At 32.2% G+C, this 25,444-nt stretch overlaps 1 protein-coding gene across 1 annotated transcript; it reads left to right on the top strand.

The window, feature by feature from the left end:
- Positions 1-2,377: 2,377 nt before the first annotated feature.
- LOC132555748 (uncharacterized) lies at positions 2,378-24,604 on the top strand. Its single transcript, XM_060220111.1, has 9 exons — positions 2,378-2,525; positions 11,466-11,516; positions 11,804-11,881; positions 12,310-12,485; positions 20,333-20,380; positions 21,503-21,637; positions 21,822-21,909; positions 22,501-22,613; positions 24,239-24,604. The coding sequence occupies exons 1-9, from the start codon at positions 2,378-2,380 to the stop codon at positions 24,602-24,604; spliced, it is 1,203 nt and encodes a 400-aa protein (XP_060076094.1).
- Positions 24,605-25,444: the final 840 nt, after the last annotated feature.

Raw genomic sequence — 25,444 nt, 5'->3', positions numbered from 1 at the left:
AATATTGTCGGATTTTGATGATGTAAGATATATATGGTGTATGGTGTAAATATTGTCGGATTTTGATGATGTAAGATATATATGGTGTATGGTGTAAATATTGTCGGATTTTGATGATGTAAGATATATATGGTGTATGGTGTAAATATGTGATATATATGGTGTATGGTGTAAATATTGTCGGATTTTGATGATGTAAGATATATATGGTGTATGGTGTAAATATTGTCGGATTTTGATGATGTAAGATATATATGGTGTATGGTGTAAATATTATCGGATTTTGATGATGTAAGATATATATGGTGTATGGTGTAAATATTGTCGGATTTTGATGATGTAAGATATATATGGTGTATGGTGTAAATATTGTCGGATTTTGATGATGTAAGATATATATGGTGTATGGTGTAAATATTGTCGGATTTTGATGATGTAAGATATATATGGTGTATATATATGGTTTTGATGATGTGATATATATGGTGTATGGTGTAAATATTGTCGGATTTTGATGATGTGTGATATATATGGTGTATGGTGTAAATATTATCGGATTTTGATATATATGATGTAAGATATATATATATATGGTGTATGGTGTAAATATTGTCGGATTTTGATGATGTAAGATATATATGGTGTATGGTGTAAATATTATCGGATTTTGATGATGTAAGATATATATGGTGTATGGTGTAAATATTGTCGGATTTTGATGATGTGTGATATATATGGTGTATGGTGTAAATATTATCGGATTTTGATGATGTAAGATATATATGGTGTATGGTGTAAATATTGTCGGATTTTGATGATGTAAGATATATATGGTGTATGGTGTAAATATTATCGGATTTTGATGATGTAAGATATATATGGTGTATGGTGTAAATATTGTCGGATTTTGATGATGTAAGATATATATGGTGTATGGTATAAATATTATATATGGTGTATGGATTTGGATATGTAAGATATATATGGTGTATGGTGTAAATATTGTCGGATTTTGATGATGTAAGATATATATGGTGTATGGTGTAAATATTGTATATATGGATTTTGATGATGTAAGATATATATGGTGTATGGTGTAAATATTGTCGGATTTTGATGATGTGTGATATATATGGTGTATGGTGTAAATATTGTCGGATTTTGATGATGTAAGATATATATGGTGTATGGTGTAAATATTGTCGGATTTTGATGATGTAAGATATATATGGTGTATGGTGTAAATATTATCGGATTTTGATGATGTAAGATATATATGGTGTATGGTGTAAATATTGTCGGATTTTGATGATGTAAGATATATATGGTGTATGGTGTAAATATTATCGGATTTGGATGATGTAAGATATATATGGTGTATGGTGTAAATATTGTCGGATTTTGATGATGTAAGATATATATGGTGTATGGTGTAAATATTGTCGGATTTTGATGATGTAAGATATATATGGTGTTTGGTGTAAATATTGTCGGATTTTGATGATGTAAGATATATATGGTGTATGGTGTAAATATTGTCGGATTTTGATGATGTAAGATATATATGGTGTATGGTGTAAATATTGTCGGATTTTGATGATGTAAGATATATATGGTGTTTGGTGTAAATATTGTCGGATTTTGATGATGTAAGATATATATTTGGTGTATGGTGTAAATATTGTCGGATTTTGATGATGTAAGATATATATGGTGTATGGTGTCAATATTGTCGGATTTTGATGATGTAAGATATATATGGTGTATGGTGTAAATATTGTCGGATTTTGATGATGTGTGATATATATTTGGTGTATAGTGTAAATATTATCGGATTTTGATGATGTAAGATATATATTTGGTGTATAGTGTAAATATTGTCGGATTTTGATGATGATGTCCAAATTTGGTAATGTAAAATATAATAACATACACTTTCGCTTTGGAACTATTGTCAGATTATTTCTAACGATGCCACTTATTAGTATATATATATATTTTCCCTGTATTATGTTGTTTAATCTGTTAGTTTTCCTGATGTTACTGACAAAATTTCGATTTGCTTTTTATAATCAACATATTTTATTCACTTCCTCATCGTAAAGTCGCTAAATGCGCTTATTATTTTACTAGGTAATCTGTAATTTAAAATCATTCATTCTTAACATAAACTCACATACAAATCTGTTTCATATACATCTCGATATATCATGTAATTAATCATGAAAATGATGTAGGAAAGGAAATTTGTTTTCATAAGCTGATTCCTTCCGTGGGAAATAAAATAAAACGTTTCAAATTATGTTTTTTTTTCTAGAATGAAGTGTCAATTATTGTTTTCGTGCATAAGTTATTTGAATATTGATTTGCATCAAATATGAATGACGTCACAGAAAAGTCCTACCTGCCAATACAACAATCTGTGTTTGATACTGGTCACTTTGACGATTCTGTCAGAAATATTCCTGTGTCTTTCCGAAGGTTCCAAATCAGTTTATCCAAAATGTTACCCGCTAAACTTGGGTGTATGTTTAGAAGACTCTATGGTTCTGTGTCCGTGGTAGGGAGCTTAGGAACCAGTTCATACTTTTCGATAAGGCGGCATGTTGCCAAGATGTCAGCGGGAGGAATTCAACAATATATAACACACCATTCCTCTTTTTTAGTGTTCTTTGATAAACCACTCGTAATGGCGGACGACTGGAAATCAACGTAGTGTGTTTGCTTGATAAATGTTAACCCAGGTACGTGTCCCCTTGATTAGCCTACAGGTAAATCCAGGTAACCTAGGTGGAGGAGATAAGGGAAGTACGGGAGCTAGCCAGTTTTGATTGGTTTAGTGTGTGCTGATAGCAAGGGAGGGTTTGTACTGACGCATATTTCCATATATACGATGTTGACAAATTCACGTTGCCTAATAATTTCATTTACGGTTATCATCAAGCCAACTTTCTGATATCCGAATCAAGGACAGACATATGTGGTATAAATGTCTAGTGGCTAATGGCAGAGCCTAGAACAGAGAAACTTGATATAGATGTCTATTGGCTAATGGCTAATTAGTCCAGGACAGAAAAATCTGGTATACAAAGTCTTATAGTGACTGATCTTTGGTATTGGGCGTATGCTTGGGTACTGAGTATACTCTTCCGTATTGTGTGTTCTTTTTGGTATCGAATAGCTTTTCCGTGTGGAGTTTAATCTTAGATATTAGAATGGTACTCTTTGGTATTGAGTGTACTATTTGCTATTGAGTGTACTCCTTGCTATTGAGTGTACTCTTTGCTACTGAGTGTACTCTTTGCTATTGAGTGTACTCTTTGCTATTGAGTGTACTCTTTGCTATTGAGTGTACTCTTTGCTACTGCGTGTACTCTTTGCTATTGAGTGTACTCTTTGGCATTGAGTGTACTCCTTGCTATTGAGTGTACACTTTGCTATTGAGTGTACTCTTTGCTACTGAGTGTACTCTTTGCTATTGAGTGTACTCTTTGCTACTGCGTGTACTCTTTGCTATTGAGTGTACTCTTTGATACTGAGTGTACTCCTTGCTATTGAGTGTACTCCTTGCTATTGAGTGTACTCTTTGGTATTGAGTGTACTCTTTGCTATTGAGTGTACTCTTTGCTACTGCGTGTACTCTTTGCTATTGAGTGTACTCCTTGCTATTGAGTGTACTCTTTGCTACTGAGTGTACTCTTTGCTATTGAGTGTACTCTTTGCTATTGAGTGTACTCTTTGGCATTGAGTGTACTCCTTGATATTGAGTGTACTCTTTGGTATTGAGTGTACTCCTTGCTATTGAGTGTACTCTTTGCTATTGAGTGTACTCCTTGCTATTGAGTGTACTCTTTGGTATTGAGTGTACTCCTTGCTATTGAGTGTACTCTTTGCTATTGAGTGTACTCCTTGCTATTGAGTGTACTCTTTGGCATTGAGTGTACTCTTTGCTATTGAGTGTACTCCTTGCTATTGAGTGTACTCTTTGCTACTGAGTGTACTCCTTGCTATTGAGTGTACTCTTTGCTATTGAGTGTACTCCTTGCTATTGAGTGTACTCTTTGCTATTGAGTGTACTCTTTGGCATTGAGTGTACTCCTTGCTATAGAGTGTACTCTTTGCTATTGAGTGTACTCTTTGGCATTGAGTGTACTCTTTGCTACTCAGTGTACTCTTTGGCATTGAGTGTACTCCTTGCTATTGAGTGTACTCCTTGCTATTGAGTGTACTCTTTGGCATTGAGTGTACTCCTTGCTATTGAGTGTACTCCTTGCTATTGAGTGTACTCTTTGCTATTGAGTGTACTCTTTGGCATTGAGTGTACTCCTTGCTATTGAGTGTACTCCTTGCTATTGAGTGTAATCTTTGCTATTGAGTGTACTCTTTGGCATTGCGTGTACTCCTTGCTATTGAGTGTACTCCTTGCTATTGAGTGTACTCTTTGCTATTGAGTGTACTCTTTGGCATTGAGTGTACTCTTTGCTACTGAGTGTACTCTTTGGCATTGAGTGTACTCCTTGCTATTGAGTGTACTCTTTGCTATTGAGTGTACTCTTTGGCATTGAGTGTACTCCTTGCTATTGAGTGTACTCCTTGCTATTGAGTGTACTCCTTGCTATTGAGTGTACTCTTTGCTATTGAGTGTACTCTTTGGCATTGAGTGTACTCCTTGCTATTGAGTGTACTCCTTGCTATTGAGTGTACTCTTTGGTATTGAGTGTACCATTGGTGCTGAGATTGGTACTGATTATACCATCAGTGTACCTTTTGGTGTAGTCTTTGGTTTTGAGTTAAGTGCCGGGTGTACTGTTTGGTGCTGATTTTGGTAAGAAGACTACTCTTATGTAACCAGTGTACTCTTATATAATCAGTGTACTTTTGCTATCAGTGTACTCTTATGTTGTCAGTGTACTTTTGTTATCAGTGTACTCTTATGTTATCAGTGTACTCTTATGTTGTCAGTGTACTCTTGTATAATCAGTGTTCACTTATGTAGACAGTGTACTCTTGTATAATCAGTGTTCACTTATGTAGACAGTGTACTCTTGTATAATCAGTGTTCACTTATGTAGACAGTGTACTCTTGTATAATCAGTGTTCACTTATGTAGACAGTGTACTCTTGTATAATCAGTGTTCACTTATGTAGACAGTGTACTCTTGTATAATCAGTGTTCACTTATGTAGACAGTGTACTCTTATGTAATCAGTGTTCACTTATGTAGACAGTGTACTCTTGTATAATCAGTGTTCACTTATGTAGACAGTGTACTCTTGTATAATCAGTGTTCACTTATGTAGACAGTGTACTCTTGTATAATCAGTGTTCACTTATGTAGACAGTGTACTCTTGTATAATCAGTGTTCACTTATGTAGACAGTGTACTCTTGTATAATCAGTGTTCACTTATGTAGACAGTGTACTCTTGTATAATCAGTGTTCACTTATGTAGACAGTGTACTCTTGTATAATCAGTGTACATTTGGTTACAATATCTATTTGGTAACTGCTAGGGAAATCTATTCAAAACATTACGTAATATTGATATCAGGAAATGCTTGCAATTGAAGCTCTAGAGAAGGAACAAGGATGTTCTTTAAGTGTTGCCGTGAGAGCTCTAGAAAAAACATAAGTTGTCCAAATGAATTGTACATCACAAGTAAGAACTCTATATAAGGTTTCCCCCGCGTAAAGAATTAGTGTATACCATATGATAGTGTGACAATCTAACGGGATCGTTTTGCTGCGGAATAAGAACACTGAAGTCTTCCAATATGTCTTTTTCCACATTTTCCACGTCTTATAAATGCATTTTTGTGACTTTGTCGGTTTCCTAACAACGATACTTGGTGTTGTGAATAAACTGAGAATCTGTTTACATCATTGTTTCCTACTTTGTGAAAATATCGCGGCCAAGACGTCCGGTTCTGACACGGTAGCTAAGCCAAGCCTAGTCCAGGTACACATCTTCTTCAGGTTTGTGCACTTTTGTGATAGGTGACAGCAGGATGAGGACTACTGTTATATTTTTAACTGACAAGTATCGACAATTTTGCTGGAGCTTATCAAAAGTCCTTCAGATACTTCCAGTGATAATACTTTCGATACCACAATCTCATTTTCCAGGCTTATTCTTCTGGGTTTGTTGCAATTCAGTACCACGCTACTTTTTCTTCAGGCGTGGAACAATTCTTCCTGTTCTTCTTTTTAGCGGGTCATATTTAGCCAGTTTTTCTCTCTTTTCGTGTTAAAGGAAACAGGAGAAATAACCGTTTTGTTGTCCTACACAAGTTTGCTGGCATACGCATACCACCAAGTTGACACGCAAAGATCAATATTACAAATGACAGCTCATAATGCCTAGAAACAGAACGTATGACGTGTTCCTATTTTCAGCCTCATAATTATTACTTATTTACATTTCATTGATTTTCTTCAAAAAATGTCTGCTGTAGATATAACTCTATGTCAACAGTATTGAACACATGCATCAATAAACCAGGTGTGACAGTTACACATATAAATATGTATAGATATAGAAAATATGGATTGTAAAAGATTCATCATTACCTCATTGTATTGAATCTTACTTCACTTCATTTGTCCCGCGGTACAGAAATACTCAAAATATCACGAGACGCTAGTAGGCTGGTGTCATAAATATAGATCAACTCAACGTGTTTCGTTAGATTGGATAGTTTCATTTGTGTTTATTTAGGAATCATTTTGTAACATCGCTATCGCTCCTGAGTTCTATGTTTCCACCATCAATATCTGCAAAATGCTCAGAACCTTGCTCAAGTATTTGAGTAAGAGACACGCTAAGAAAACCCCAAAATATGCCTAACATTGCCAGAAAGTGGCCGTTTGACTTTAATGAATTTCTTTATGTAACAAATGAACATTTATGACTTCCTGATGATGTGCAACTGATTGCATGACGTCATAGTAAATATCTTATTCACTATAGAAAGGTGTAATAAAGAATACGTTTGATGACAAATCAGAGTAGAGCTTTATGTGTATATTTGAGCGATTAGTGATGGTAGCTGTGTTTAAGTCTGATACACATGCTTCTGTATCCACACCATGCCGGCATCTGTAGGCCGCCCGCTATACCGCGGATTCCACACTGTCATAGCACGTGTTTTTTGTTATGATGGATGACACAATCTCACGGAGGACACTTAACCTTTCACTATGAATGGTGGAGACAAGTAGTTTTTCCGCGTCACTTTGCAAACACTCTGCCATCATCAGTGTTCCGAGGATTTCTCCATCTCTGGGCGCTCACACCTCAGTAATGATTCCTGTAATGTGCATGGACAACTGACAGAGTATATTAAACACGTACATTTTCCATGTAAACTTTGCGATATAATTGGCTATTGTATAAAATGATTCAAATAAGTTAGCAATTTGTATAACGTTGCTACAAATATTACGTCACAATTTACTTCGCGTTACACAATGTGAAGACATTAAAACGTTTTTTGTGACGATGATGTAGACTTTCTAGTTGTGTTAGCCTTAAATGTTAGCATTAATGTGGTCGTTTTAAGAATCCTAGAATACGGACAAATATTCTGTTGTCTTTGGTAGACAAAATAATATACACCATTAAATACATGTCTTACGTGTTTGTTTATCTCAATTACGAAAGTTTTTTAAATTATGAGGCTAGTCCACCTCCTCGTCTGGATTGTGACTTTTCTTTCGATCACTTTGGATTTTCTTCAGTCGACTACTTCCAGATTTAGGCCCCTTGCGTCAATGTCGAGTCCTAGAAGAACGAACAGCTGTATGTTATATTCTTATTAATTGTTCTGCTCTACTCTAACTCTTTATTATCGTCTAAAGGTACTATTGACTTGTGTATCATTTGATTATTCTTCGATATAAGAATAATGTAAGGTTTTTATTTTTTTTTTTTTATTCATTCTTTTCTGACGTGAAATATCCCTGGACTTACCGTATCTTATTAAAAAGTCTCTCCCAAAACAGATTTTTTCTGTGCATATAGTATTTCGTAAACACCTGTCAATGTTTTTGAAGTTTCGTATTTAAGATTGCACGATATCAAAATTTCAAAGCCTTAAGATATGTATTTTTATTTCTCCCTATGAAAAACCTATTTCTTAGTAAGACGTACGTATAATCAACTTGTTGAATTTCTTGCTGAAATCGTGAACCGAGTCGGGAGATGTTTTTAATGTTGTCTATTGATGTCGGAAGAAAAGGAGACCAATAAGACGAAGCTTGAGAGTGACATCTCGGATAACTAATAACACAGTATCAAAGTTATCCAATGTGATTTCAGCTATTTTATTTTTAGTTTCATTCTGATTGAAGTCGAAGACCTGTTTAATAAGGGATGGTCTTCAATTTTAATTATATCATATGCTTTAACTGTAAATTTTCCATGTTTTAAGGTGTGATCAAAACAAGCCGACCGCAAAAAACCTATCCTGGAAATAAACCTGTAGTTTCTTGCATAAATAAACATGAAGTTGATGAAGTTGCTCATTACTAAAGAAAATAAGCCGTGAATTATTTGCGAGATTTTAGTTATCGTGGTCTATTTTGGCGCTCTCTGATAGCAGTCTCATTTATACCGTGTTTGAACATATATTTGGTAACACCGGTATGTATATTTCAATTAATTCAAATGTCAGAACCAAACTAGGGCAGCTTCTTGGCTTTAGATACGATTGATTCAATTGCGACTTCACAAAATAAAGTTACTGTCAACATAACGAAATAGTGAATTTCATGTTTGCTTAGGATTTTTGTCGGTATAATCTATTCCAGTTTTGTGATATGGTGACGTTATTAGAGGCCTGTTTTTTCTGTTGATTGATTTGTAGCCTTTTACAAGATAGGCGTGCCCGATCAGAGATGAGACAACCCAAGGTACTCTCATTTTGCTTACAGTTAGAAAAGGTCCAATGGGATGACACCTTGTTCATTTGATTCCATTATTGTTTAACGAGGTCATTAAACATACAGTGAAACAAAACTCTATTCTTATGTCATTTTAATAGAACAATGAACTCCGCTAACACATCCGTGTATATAGGCTTTGTACAGCATTGGTCTAGTTTTGCTTTGCGAACAGGTATTGAATTTTATTTGAAGCTTATTTCCGTTTGTGAAAGAAATATATTGATTATAAGAGATTTTAATTCAACACATTGGCTTAACTCTATCGACCAATGGTAATGAATGAATGAAAACCATGCCACCTTTAAAATGTAGTGTATATATACTTATCAATTATATCTCCAAACAGTAATTATTGCTGCTATTTCCATGTGATTGATTTTCAGTGACAGTATATTCCTAGTTCTATCAGGGGAGACACAAATCCCCGGACCTGCAGTTGACGGAACGGATATCATGCACATCTAACACCATAAACATTGCAGCGTTGTGTTGCCATGCATGACGCGAATGATCACCCCGGAGTTCCATACAGAAATTTGTATCTAAAAATTATTCATACAGATTACTTATAGTGTAACAGAAAATTGTACTCTGTTTAGGTAGACAGTGATCATGTTTAAATGGGAGTTCCTACACGTGACCAGTTGAAGAACCACGCATACGTGGTGGACTTATATTCGTTTTGAATGTGACATACCGTGAAAGGCGTCATTTATATAGTCCTGTAATATCTCGTTCGTACTGATTTGTGTTGTTTAGTTCAGCATATCGCTGATTAATGAGGTTGGCGTACAAATCAGGCGAGAACGGGGAACAAACCAGCTTCGAGAAACATGCGATAAAATGGTTAACTTAATACAGTTGGAAGTTTTGTACCCGAGATTCCGACCGAATCAGACCTGTGGAGAGTGTCAACACACCAATGGGAGATCAACAGTACACATTATTTGTTATCTTCTTTGTGCATTTTGGTAAGTTAAAAATTACATAACGACAAAAGAAAATATCAACGACACATTCGGCTTATCCAAAAAATGAATTAATGTGAAACTTTAAATCAGAAGAAAGTGTCAATTGAATACAACAATAATTAATATTGTGATGTAGGTGTTAATTCATCACCTGGTGCTGCGTTTGTTCCGAGTTTGGATTAAACGATAATTTAATCATTAATGGGTAGATGTCCTGCGAACATTAATTGATTGTAAAGCATTGTATTTTAAAACGACAAATGTTGGTGAGTAGAAGGATAAAAGATCCAGATGTGTTTGGATGCTGTTTGTTTTGATTTACAACTTCTTTTTATCGTTACGTGGAATAGAATCGTCTAGAGCAAACCATTTTTTTCAGAAATGCAAGCGTTTTCATTCTTACACAGCAGAGCGACCAGCAGCCTGTCGAATACCTTGTACTAAAAAGGAGGAAGAACTTTCATAATAATATTGATGCTTGTTGAATTTGTTGTGGCTTTAAGACATGTTCAAGGGATATCCCTAAACTAAGATCACGACATACCATTTGTCCTGCTGGACACGAATATTAGCACAACATATACCTGCTTATATTTTCTTATCTTAGCCCTGAGTACAATACAAAAGTAACACTGACTGTTACTACTATCTTGACTGTGAAATTATCTTTTTTTCAAACTTTTCCGTGCTGAAACATTTTATTTCATCTGGGATCGTTGACACTCAATACAATTTCCTGTTGTTTGCAGATATTTCGTAACATCTCCGATTTTATTTGCTTTGTTGAGTAGATATAAACCAACTATTTTAAATAGGGTACCATTTGATTAATAAATCGTTGTTAACTGTGTAGCGGTTATGTAGCAGACTAGCAGAAGCTAGACATTACACGATTCAACTTTCCGTGTTCAAGTGGTTTGCCTAACGATCTTTTCTCCATTTGTAAAGTTTAACCTGAACACTTTGTTCTTCGTGCAATGCTTTAAACATATTTCTATAGAATTGTATTGTGTGCATTGTATACGGAGAAACACTATGGTCCCACAACATAGATCAAGGTGTAGGAAAGAGTGTGCTTGTCTGGGATTTGTACCTAACGTGGGTGATATGGTGTAATGTATTGTTTTATTGTGAATATATATCGATTATAAACATCATTTGTAACATGACTCATCCTGTCAAACCCTATTGAATACCTATGATGAAATCCATTGTATTTATCATTGCACAAACCATCAAGTGTTGATTTAGAATACTTGGTTTTACATCATCTTCCACAACGAAGAAAACTTAAATTACAATGCCGTCGTGAGTGCCTTCATCGAGATTATCACTTCTATCTGTAAATAGAGGTATTCATCTGGTAGCGATACCTTCAATTAGTTTTGTGTTTTGGTGTTGCTTGGTCAATAAAAATGTGAGTGTTAAAAGGAATTAATGAAAGTAAAGCTGTGAATTTATGTCTCCAGCTCTGATATTTTTAAAAGTTTTTTAATCAACTGATTTGTATTCGTATTTATGTAATTCAGTATACTTCTTTGTCAACAGCTCCCGGGCCTGCCACGTCCACCACGTGTTCGCACAGATGTGACACTACAGGTATTCTATCTGGTCGTAAGGTTTATTCACATATAAAACAATGATAAACGAACTCAAAAACTTTTTTTTTTTACTTTAGATTTTAATTTCTAAATACGTTTAATGATTTACATGATTTTTGAAGCGCGATGATCTGAGATACATTGCATGTTAAAAAGGTTAAACATTCGTAACATGTTTTATATTATAGATAATGTATCTGTTATCAGAGTAACTACACGAATGTTTTTTTTCCTTTTTTCCATTTATTACAAGTCTATGTAATTATGTTACTTAATTCCCTACAGGTCAAAGCATTGCCCACACATGCTCCGATGCTTTTGCACAAATCATACCCGCATGCGTCTACGAGACCGACCCGGCAGGTAATTCGTGCACTTAACAAAAGATACACTAACGTTAGCACCATTCAATACAAGTTTGGAATTATATACCCCAGAGCTAAATAATAAATTAAGAACAACCATGCACATGAATTAAAAATATCATCATGTTTCCATAGATTGACGTCCAATACCTACACAATAACACACATTTACCTGACACTCTGAATTTTTTTTTTTTTTAATATTTACGATGTTTGTTAATTGAATCGACTGTTGCATAGAATAGTTTTATCGTTTTTGATTTTTAAAAATCATTATCGATTTCAACACTGGTCGGTCCTAAAGTGATTATACAGTTATATGTTGCAGTGTAGTTTATCAGTTGCTATAAATTGTACCTAATATGAACGTACTGTATTTGCATTGAAATGTGTGAATCACTTTTGTATCTTGAACAAAACTTTCAGGAACATGCATTTTGTCTCTGACGACCAACGCCTCGCTGACGTTTGATGTCACTATCAGCCATCCTTTTGAGCTTGTGAATAGGTTGGACGGATATTTCAGATTTAACAGAAACAACACCGACGAAATACTAGAACTACAGCAAACATTGGACGTCGAGACTGTCTACCTTAATACGGCAAGTGTCTCCATGTTATCTAATGTTTGTATAAGATATTAGCAATACCACGGTCATAAATATTCTAAAACATCCTATAAAAACCCTCTACAGAGAGACATAAATATTCCCGCGGTACTATTATACACGATGAATGTTTCTAATCAGATTTTCTGCATTGTATTACTGCAAATATACATTGGTGATATCTACAATATATTGTATTACTGTATACAATGGTGATATCTACAATGTATTGTATTACTGTATACAATGGTGATATCTACAATATATTGTATTGCTGTATACATTGGTGATATCTACAATGTATTATATTACTGTATACAATGGTGATATCTACAATGTATTATATTACTGTATACAATGGTGATATCTATAGTATATTGTATTACTGTATACAATGGTGATATCTACAATGTATTGTATTGCTGTATACATTGGTGATATCTGCAATGTATTATATTACTGTATACAATGGTGATATCTATAGTATATTGTATTACTGTATACAATGGTGATATCTACAATATATTGTATTATACTGTATACATACAATGGTGATATCTACAATATATTGTATTACTGTATACAATGGTGATATCTACAATGTATTATATTACTGTATACAATGGTGATATCTACAATACATTGTATTACTGTATACAATGGTGATATCTATAGTATATTGTATTACTGTATACAATGGTGATATCTACAATGTATTGTATTACTGTATACATACAATGGTGATATCTACAATGTATTATATTACTGTATACAATGGTGATATCTACAATACATTGTATTACTGTATACATACAATGGTGATATCTACAATATATTGTATTACTGAATACAATGGTGATATCTACAATGTATTGTATTACTGTATACATACAATGGTGATATCTACAATATATTGTATTACTGTAAACAATGGTGATATCTACAATGTATTGTATTACTGTATACATACAATGGTGATATCTACAATGTATTATATTACTGTATACAATGGTGATATCTACAATATATTGTATTACTGTAAACAATGGTGATATCTACAATATATTGTATTACTTTATACAATGGTGATATCTACAATATATTGTATTACTGTATACAATGGTGATATCTACAATGTATTGTATTACTGTATACATACAATGGTGATATCTACAATATATTGTATTACTGTATACAATGGTGATATCTACAATGTATTGTATTACTGTATACAATGGTGATATCTATAGTATATTGTATTACTGTATACAATGGTGATATCTATAGTATATTGTATTACTGTATACAATGGTGATATCTACAATATATTGTATTACTGTATACATACAATGGTGATATCTACAATGTATTGTATTACTGTATACATACAATGGTGATATCTACAATGTATTGTATTACTGTATACAATGGTGATATCTATAGTATATTGTATTACTGTATACAATGGTGATATCTATAGTATATTGTATTACTGTATACAATGGTGATATCTATAGTATATTGTATTACTGTATACAATGGTGATATCTACAATATATTGTATTACTGTATACATACAATGGTGATATCTACAATATATTGTATTACTGTATACATACAATGGTGATATCTACAGTATATTGTATTACTGTATACAATGGCGATATCTACAGTATATTGTATTACTGTATACATACAATGGTGATATCTACAATATATTGTATTACTGTATACAATGGTGATATCTACAGTATATTGTATTACTGTATACAATGGTGATATTTACAATATATTGTATTACTGTATACAATGGTGATATTTACAATATATTGTATTACTGTATACAATGGTGATATATATAGTATATTGTATTACTGTATACAATGGTGATATCTACAATATATTGTATTACTGTATACAATGGTGATATCTACAATGTATTGTATTACTGTATACAATGGTGATATCTACAGTATATTGTATTACTGTATACAATGGCGATATCTACAGTATATTGTATTACTGTATACATACAATGGTGATATCTACAATATATTGTATTACTGTATAAATACAATGGTGATATCTACAATATATTGTATTACTGTATACAATGGTGATATCTACAATATATTGTATTACTGTATACAATGGTGATATCTACAATGTATTGTATTACTGTATACAATGGTGATATCTACAATATATTGTATTACTGTATACAATGTATACAATGGTGATATCTACAATGTATTGTATTACTGTATACAATGGCGATATCTACAATATATTGTATTACTGTATACATACAATGGTGATATCTACAATATATTGTATTACTGTATACATACAATGGTGATATCTACAATATATTGTATTACTGTATACATACAATGGTGATATCTACAATATATTGTATTACTGTATACAATGGTGATATCTACAATATATTGTATTACTGTATACAATGGTGATATCTACAATGTATTGTATTACTGTATACAATGGTGATATCTACAATATATTGTATTACTGTATACATACAATGGTGATATCTACAATATATTGTATTACTGTATACATACAATGGTGATATCTACAATGTATTGTATTACTGTATACATACAATGGTGATATCTATAGTATATTTTATTACTGTATACAATGGTGATATCTACAGTATATTGTATTACTGTATACAATGGTGATATCTAAAATGTATTGTATTGCTGTATACAATGGTGATATATACAATATATTGTATTACTGTAAACATACAATGGTGATATCTACAATATATTGTATTACTGTATACAATGGTGATATCTACAATATATTGTATTACTGTATACAATGGTGATATCTACAATGTATTGTATTACTGTATACATACAATGGTGATATCTACAATATATTGTATTACTGTATACATACAATGGTGATATCTATAGTATATTGTATTACTGTATACAATGGTGATATCTACAGTATATTGTATTACTGTATACAATGGTGATATCTAAAATGTATTGTATTGCTGTATACAATGGTGATATATACAATATATTGTATTACTGTAAACATACATTGGTGATATATACAATATATTGTATTACTGTATACAATGGTGATATCTACAATGTATTGTATTACTGTATACAATGGTGATATATACAATGTATTTAATTACTGTATACAATGGCGATATATATAGTATATTGTATTACTGTATACAATGGTGATATCTACAATATATTGTATTACTGTATACAATGGTGATATCTACAGTATATTGGTGATATACAATGTATTACTGTATACAATGGTGATATCTACAATGTATTGTATTACTGTATACAATGGTGATATCTACAATGTATTATATTACTGTATACAATGGTGATATCTACAATACATTGTATTACTGTATACAATGGTGATATCTACAGTATATTATATTACTGTATACAATGGTGATATCTACAATATATTGTATTACTGTAAACATATAATGGTGATATCTACAATGTATTGTATTACTGTATTGGTGATATCTACAATGTATTATATTACTGTATACAATGGTGATATCTACAATACATTGTATTACTGTATACAATGGTGATATCTACAATATTGTATTACTGTATACAATGGTGATATCTACAATGTATTATATTACTGTATACAATGGTGATATCTACAATACATTATATTACTGTATACATACAATACATATTACTGTATACATACAATGGTGATATCTACAATATATTGTATTACTGTATACATATATCTACAATATATTGTATTACTGTATACAATGGTGATATCTACAATATATTGTATTACTGTATAACATACAATGGTGATATCTACAATATATTGTATTACTGTATACAATGGTGATATCTACAATATATTGTATTACTGTATACAATGGTGATATCTACAATATATTGTATTACTGTATTACTGTATACATTGGTGATATCTACTGTAAACAATGGTGATATATATTGTATATTACTGTATACAATGGTGATATCTACAGTATATTGTATTACTGTATACAATGGTGATATCTACAATATATTGTATTACTGTATACACAATGGTGATATACAATGGTGATATCTACAATATATTGTATTACAATGGTGATATCTACAATATCAATGGTGATATCTACAATATATTGTATTACTGGTGATATCTACAATATATTGTATTACTGTATACAATGGTGATATCTACAATATATTGTATTACTGTATACAATGGTGATATCTACAATATATTGTATTACTGTATATACAATGGTGATATCTACAATATATTGTATTACTGTATACATACAATGGTGATATCTACAATATATTGTATTACTGTATACATACAATGGTGATATCTACAATATATTGTATTACTGTATACAATGGTGATATCTACAATGTATTGTATTACTGTATACATACAATGGTGATATCTACAATATATTGTATTACTGTATACAATGGTGATATCTACAATGTATTGTATTACTGTATACATACAATGGTGATATATTGTATTACTGTATACAATGGTGATATCTACAGTATATTGTATTACTGTATACAATGGTGATATCTACAATATATTGTATTACTGTATACATACAATGGTGATATCTACAATGTATTGTATTACTGTATACATACAATGGTGATATCTATTACATATATTGTATTACTGTATACAATGGTGATATCTACAATATATTGTATTACTGTATACAATGGTGATATCTACAATATATTGATATCTATACAATGTATTGTATATTGTATTACTGTATACAATGGTGATATCTACAATATATTGTATTACTGTATTACATACAATGGTGATATCTACAATATATTGTATTGTATTACTGTATACAATGGTGATATCTACAATATATTGTATTACTGTATACAATGGTGATATCTACAATGTATTGTATTACTGTATACAATGGTGATATCTACAATATATTGTATTACTGTATACAATGGTGATATCTACAATATATTGTATTGTATTACTGTATACATACAATGGTGATATCTACAATATATTGTATTACTGTATACAATGGTGATATCTACAATATATTGTATTACTGTATACAATGGTGATATCTACAATATATTGTATTACTGTATACAATGGTGATATCTACAATGTATTGTATTACTGTATACAATGGTGATATCTACAATGTATTGTATTAATGTAAACAATGGTGATATCTACAATGTATTGTATTACTGCAAATATACAATGGTGATATCTACAATATATTGTATTACTGTATACATACAATGGTGATATCTACAATGTATTGTATTACTGTATACATACAATGGTGATATCTACAATGTATTATATTACTGTATACATACAATGGTGATATCTACAATATATTGTATTACTGTATACAATGGTGATATCTACAATGTATTATATTACTGTATGCATACAATGGTGATATCTATAGTATATTGTATTACTGTATACAATGGTGATATCTACAATGTATTATATTACTGTATATACAATGGTGATATCTACAATATATTGTATTACTGTATACAATGGTGATATCTATAGTATATTATATTACTGTAAACAATGGTGATATCTACAATATATTGTATTACTGTATACAATGGTGATATCTACAATATATTGTATTACTGTATACAATGGTGATATCTACAATATATTATATTACTGTATACATACAATGGTGATATCTATAGTATATTGTATTACTGTATACAATGGTGATATCTACAATATATTGTATTACTGTATACATACAATGGTGATATCTACAATATATTGTATTACTGTATACATACAATGGTGATATCTACAATATATTGTATTACTGTATACAATGGTGATATCTACAATATATTGTATTACTGTATACAATGGTGATATCTACAATGTATTGTATTACTGTATACAATGGTGATATCTACAATATATTGTATTACTGTATACATACAATGGTGATATCTACAATATATTGTATTACTGTATACATACAATGGTGATATCTACAATGTATTGTATTACTGTATACAATGGTGATATCTACAATGTATTATATTACTGTATACAATATATATCTACAATATATTGTATTACTGTATACAATGGTGATATCTACAATGTATTATATTACTGTATACAATGGTGATATCTACAATGTATTATATTACTGTATACAATGGTGATATCTACAATGTATTATATTACTGTATACAATGGTGATATCTACAATATATTGTATTACTGTTTACAATGGTGATATCTACAATGTATTATATTACTGTATACAATGGTGATATCTACAATATATTGTATTACTGTATACAATGGTGATATCTACAATGTATTATATTACTGTATACATACAATGGTGATATCTACAATATATTGTATTACTGTATACATACAATGGTGATATCTACAATATATTGTATTACTGTATACATACAATGGTGATATCTACAATATATTGTATTACTGTATACAATGGTGATATCTACAATATATTGTATTACTGTATACAATGGTGATATCTATAATATATTGTATTACTGTATACAATGGTGATATCTACAATATATTGTATTACTGTAAACAATGGTGATATCTACAATGTATTGTATTACTGTATACATACAATGGTGATATCTACAATGTATTGTATTACTGTATACATACAATGGTGATATCTACAATGTATTGTATTACTGTATACATACAATGGTGATATCTACAATGTATTGTATTACTGTATACAATGGTGATATCTACAATGTATTGTATTACTGTATACAATGGTGATATCTACAATGTATTGTATTACTGTATACAATGGTGATATCTACAATGTATTATATTACTGTATACAATGGTGATATCTACAATATATTGTATTACTGTATACAATGGTGATATCTACAATGTATTATATTACTGTATACAATGGTGATATCTACAATGTATTATATTACTGTATACAATGGTGATATCTACAATGTATTATATTACTGTATACAATGGTGATATCTACAATATATTGTATTACTGTATACAATGGTGATATCTACAATGTATTATATTACTGTATACAATGGTGATATCTACAATATATTGTATTACTGTATACAATGGTGATATCTACAATGTATTATATTACTGTATACATACAATGGTGATATCTACAATGTATTGTATTACTGTAAACAATGGTGATATCTACAATGTATTGTATTACTGTATACAATGGTGATATCTACAATGTATTGTATTACTGTATACAATGGTGATATCTACAATATATTGTATTACTGTATACAATGGTGATATCTACAATGTATTGTATTACTGTATACAATGGCGATATCTATAGTATATTGTATTACTGTATACAATGGTGATATCTACAATGTATTGTATTACTGTATACAATGGTTACATCTACAATCTATTGCTTTAGGTATTCAACAACAGTTAGTGTAGTTTTACAATCTGTTGCTTTAAGGTAACCCACAAAAATTAGTGCGTCATTCCTTCGATATTCCTTGTGGTAATTGTTCAAATAATTATGTTTTGATGTTAAAACTTACAAATATGTGTGTAGAGTTTATTCCTTTGACTATTATAAGTATACAATGCAGGATTGTTCCAATGGAAATAGAACATCTTACCAAGTACCATTAACAAGGCATTTAGGTCAATTAAAAGTAAATCATATATCTTGTTCTAACAGAAATATCCTTTTGTTTCAGAATATCACAACACTGGAAATTCAGTTAAAAGTTTCCTGTAAAAACCATGTAAGTCATATAAAAGTTTCTCAAGGGCCATGTTATAGGTCATGCATATGTGTGAGTATGTGTGTGTATTATGTATGAATGTGTGATGTTAGTGTATGGAGGGTGTGAGGTTGTATGTGTGCTTGGTATTATGTACGTATGTGGGATGTTGGTGTATTGAGAGTGTGAGGGTGTGTGTGTGTGTGTGTGTGGTATTATGTGCGTATGTGTGCTGTTAGTGTATGGAGGGTGTGAGGTTGTTTGTGTGTGTGATATTATGTACGTATGTGTGAATTTAGTGTATGGAGGGTGTGTTGTTGTGTCTGTGTGTGTATGTGTGTGTGGTATTTTGTACATATGTGAGATGTTAGTGTATGGAGGGTGTGATGTTGGGTGTGTGTCATAATGAATATATATCTGTACACTACCTTTATGTAATAGACTTGATTTCCTCGAAATACAACGGAAAACATTCTCAGGGTTCTTTAGTCTTTATTTTCCAGTCATAAGTGAAATCCCAAATAAACACCCTACAAATACATACAAATAACAATTACAAATATAATGCATAAATTTCACATCTTTATAATAGAATGTTGCATTTCCCTAATCCTTGTAAAATATACAAAGACTTACAATACATATATACTGGAAGACTTCTTTTCAGACAAATCTCAAGCTCATATAGTTACCTACATCATATATAATAATTTGTTAATAAGTTCACTTCCTAAATAAGGGTGTGAGGTTGTTTATGGTTTGATAAGATAATAGAAACGTCGCCTCTAACATGTAAATAAGGTCATGGTGGACATTTAGATCTCTTATTAAGTGACGGTTGATTGTGTTAAAAAGTCGCCACCAGTAAGACCCTGCATAAAAATGGTCATAGAAGATAAAGGATAATATTTAAACAGAAAATCGATTGTATTATATCCTCCCACTCATTGTCACATTGAAGTGTCCACTCATTGATGTGTGGAAGAGTTACATGTTGAACGATGACTATCGTAAATGAGCTTGGTACCATCAAATCCAGCTCCGTGACAATAACTGTAGAGAAGACACCCAAGTGCATCATAATACATTTCAGTAAAAACTAAATAAATGCCATCTGACATCAGCATAATGGTTTCATTCTAGTTCCAAACGATGGAAAATGCGATGCTGAATTTAACTATAATCGACGACGACGATAATAGCCCCTCTTTTGGTCAAGAGGCTGCTGGTACATGCGTTCTTCCGGTTTTCACTGCTTCTGCGCATGAGCAATACATTGTAAGTATATGTCTGAAGCCAGTTTCCTTGAATCACGAATACATCAGAGTAGCAATAAAATAAAGATTCGTTGTACGTTGATATCTTTGTAAATCCTTACGATTCTGTTGTATACACTTTTCTATTTTCTGGTTTATTCGAATTTATTAATTACAACTTATGCATTATGTACTTATATGATCAGGGTCCCTTAACAACAAAACCCAGCTGCATATGCGCCACAGACGGAGACTTCATTACAAACAACGACATTACTTTATCATTCCTACATGGTAAGGTGTGAGAAAGAAACAGTCTTTATTGTTCTCACATGGTAAGGTGTGAGACAGAAATATTTTTTATCGTTCTCACACGGTAAGTTGTGACACAGAAACAATCTTTATCGATTATATTTAATCGACATGTCGTATTAATGGGTAACATTTTAAAATATCCATGCCCAGGTTTTTAACACAAATTTATCCTTTGAAAATTACCAAACTTCATGGGGTTTTTTGTTTTGTTTTTGTTTTTCAAAACTTACAGAACGATTTGAGTCTTTTATTGCATGTAAGTTGTTGGTTTTACAACCATGTCTGGGCATGATCATCCTCAATATTCCGGGGATTACGATCACTTTTGCTTTCTGCACCCTGGAACATATCATGGCAAACTTGAAGGCACAAGCGAAGCAATTTAATTTGTTCCGGGAAAAAACTTACCAATCACAGGTTGATACGCTCCTTTTGAAGATACCATTATGCGACCTCGAGATTTGTTTTAGGGGTTCAAAGATCAAAAGCAATCCTAACCCTTTGAGTATCGAGGATGGGATATGGTATTTACAAATGTTGCTACAAATCTTTCTACGCCGTATTTTGCAGGGAATCCTCAAGATTTCAGTAAATTCTTTGCAGTGGACTTGATTACAAATACCATAAACAAGACATCTCACACGTCCTCGGACGATCCAACGGAGTTCACCTTCATTATTGAGGTCAGAATTACAGAAACTCTGTCTTCAGAAACAATCCACAATACTGTGAGGATACAATGTCTTAGACACTAAAAAGAGATCGTAAACTTTTGTTATAAACCATCAATAAAACAGCAACATGTCATAATCCAAACTCAAGTTCAATAAAACTATGGCAAAATATGAACAAACGAAAGATTTACGTAGCCACTCCATAAAAAGGACCTGCATAATTCGATCACGTGTTCCAAAAGAGTAAGCGTCTTCTGCTTCATCCGTCATGGAAATTTTAATAAATCCATGTAAATAATGCCACGTTCTCGAGCGAGGACAAGGTATACAACAACGGTACCAACTGGCAAACTCACAAGCATCAAAAACGTCCAGTTTCATAAAGCACAAAGAAATATAATATTTCTCAATAAGATCACTATGACAACCGTAAAGCTTTCTCATTATTTGATTAATCTGCATATTTTGAGACCTTATGTTATGAGTATGTCAGTTACACAAAAATCTTGATAATTGGAACAGACCTTTGAATAGCGAAACAACTACGACATATAAACGCCATAGGTTTGGGATGAGTAAATGTTGCTATCCAGAAATGGAAATTCACAATAGGGAAGTTGAAATCAGTACGCTTGGCCGTGATGGTTTCATTTTAGAAAAAGATCGAGATAAGCGGCAGATGTAAAAGAGTTTGATTTCAATTTCTGGTGGAACATATAATGGAAGAGGTTAAAATGTCTCTTGTTATTTAGATACATGACGTCAATAATATATCAAAAAATTGTCTATTTATCATATGTCTGGTGATGACAGAAAAGATTTTTTTATATAACAACAAATAAGAAAATGTGTTTCAATGACTACCCTTACCTGGAGTGTATTATGCTGTCTCTAGTTATTGTATTTCGATGACTACCCTGTCCTAGAGTGTGTTATGTTGTCACTAGTTGTTGTGTTTCGATGACTACCCTGTCCTAGAATGTATTATGTTGTCTCTAGTTATTGTGTTTCAATGACTACCCTGTCCTAGAGTGTGTTATGTTGTCTCTAGTTATTGTGTTTCGATGACTACCCTGTCCTACAGTGTGTTATGTTGTCTCTAGTTATTGTGTTTCGATGACTACCCTGTCCTAGAGTGTGTTATGTTGTCTCTAGTTATTGTGTTTCGATGACCATCCTGTCTTAGAGTGTGTTATGTTGTCACTAGTTATTGTGTTTCTAAGACATCCCTATCCTAGAGAGTGTCATGTTGTCTCTAGTTATTGTGTTTCTATGACACCCCTCTCCTGGAGTGTGTTATGTTGTCTCTAGTTATTGTAAACAACATATCTGTGGTGGAAATATGTGATCGTGTTATAATCTTATCCTTCCTGTCAACAACTCAGATACACCAAAATGCATCAGTTACTATGCAGCAACGGATTTTAACAAGCTTCACCACTGTATGGAAATAGGGTCAAACAAGTACACCTTTCATTATTCGTGTAAACTTCACAAAGTTGTCAGATCTCCAGACACATCATTTGTCCTTTCCAGAATATCCAAAGGTCTCTGAGTAAATCTTTCATTCAGTATTGCTTTGACTTCGTTGCATTACAACTGTCTTCTGTCGTTATTTTTGTTTGTTGTTTTAGGCTACAGAACAGTCTGCACAAGGACGCAGCATGGTTGCAGTTCTAAGTGTTGGTATTGAGTCTGGCTACCCTGCTGTGGTGACGACTGTACATAAAGCCAATGACAGTGTTAAACTAGTCTTACAAGCTCTCAGTGCCATTATACTTGCGGGATTTACTGTTGGTTTTGTGATTCTTATTTGGCACAGAAACAAACGCGTGAAACCCATGACAGAGGTAAAAGACGCCAAGTCTAGTGTCATTGCGTGTTTCACATCAAACGGTATTAACGAAACTGCTCGTCCTGAAAACAACTCCCAGTGCACAAAACAGACAGAATGGACATTGGAGGCCATCGACGAGGAACCGGAACTGATGTCAATGTGACGACTTACTAAAATGTACCGATGAGTCGAGTATAATTAACATTGAGTGCATGTTGTATAGTTGTCTTTTGTCATGAAAATGCAGTTTGGAACGCAGTAAGAGTTTTTACACTCCCATAAACAATGATGCACATTGCGTTAAAAAGCTCAATGTTACATGGGTTTGAATATGTAAATTGAATAATTTGAAAGGACGACTTTCATTAGCATATTTACAAAGTATCATGTAATAAACATGTATTACCAGACATACCGAAATGAAAAAAGAGCTTAGAATCGACTACATGCATCATGCTTCCCTCATATGTCTATTCTAAAGAACCAATGAAGCGCATTCTGAGACGAGAAAGTGTTACACTTCCGGTCCCGAAAGAAAAATAGAAGTCGGGACGTTTATGCCATATGAACAATCAATATGAACCTTTCAAGTGAAAAGAAAATGTTACATTATTGATGTGTGTTACGTTCACGTTATTGATTACTTCGAACGTTTGCAACTTACCTTTGTGATGTAAAATGTCAAGTTTGTGAAGAGAAGACAGATAAAAAATGGCAAATAGAGAAACGTGACATTTTGTACAGAAAATACGGGGCTAGGAGCGAAATTCAAATACCCATGGAACTATGCCCCCTCTCTCTTTTGGCATACCATGAAACTATGTTCCCTCTCTCTGTTGGCATACCATGATCTGTTTTGTTTTCAGGCGATGTTGATTTTTTTTTAATATTAGAATATAACATGACTTGGCTCTCCAATTTCATTTTAATTTGATTATGTATGTGAAAGAAGAAACCGAAAATAACCCCGTTGACCTCAACGTAACCATATAAGTTGTAATAT

Source organism: Ylistrum balloti, unplaced genomic scaffold (assembly GCF_031769215.1).
Source record: "Ylistrum balloti isolate Yb309-2 unplaced genomic scaffold, AGI_CSIRO_Ybal_v1 Utg370512, whole genome shotgun sequence".
NCBI lineage: Eukaryota > Metazoa > Mollusca > Bivalvia > Pectinida > Pectinidae > Ylistrum > Ylistrum balloti.
Note: the sequence above shows the minus strand (reverse complement) of the source record. Positions and strands in the feature narration are given on the sequence as shown.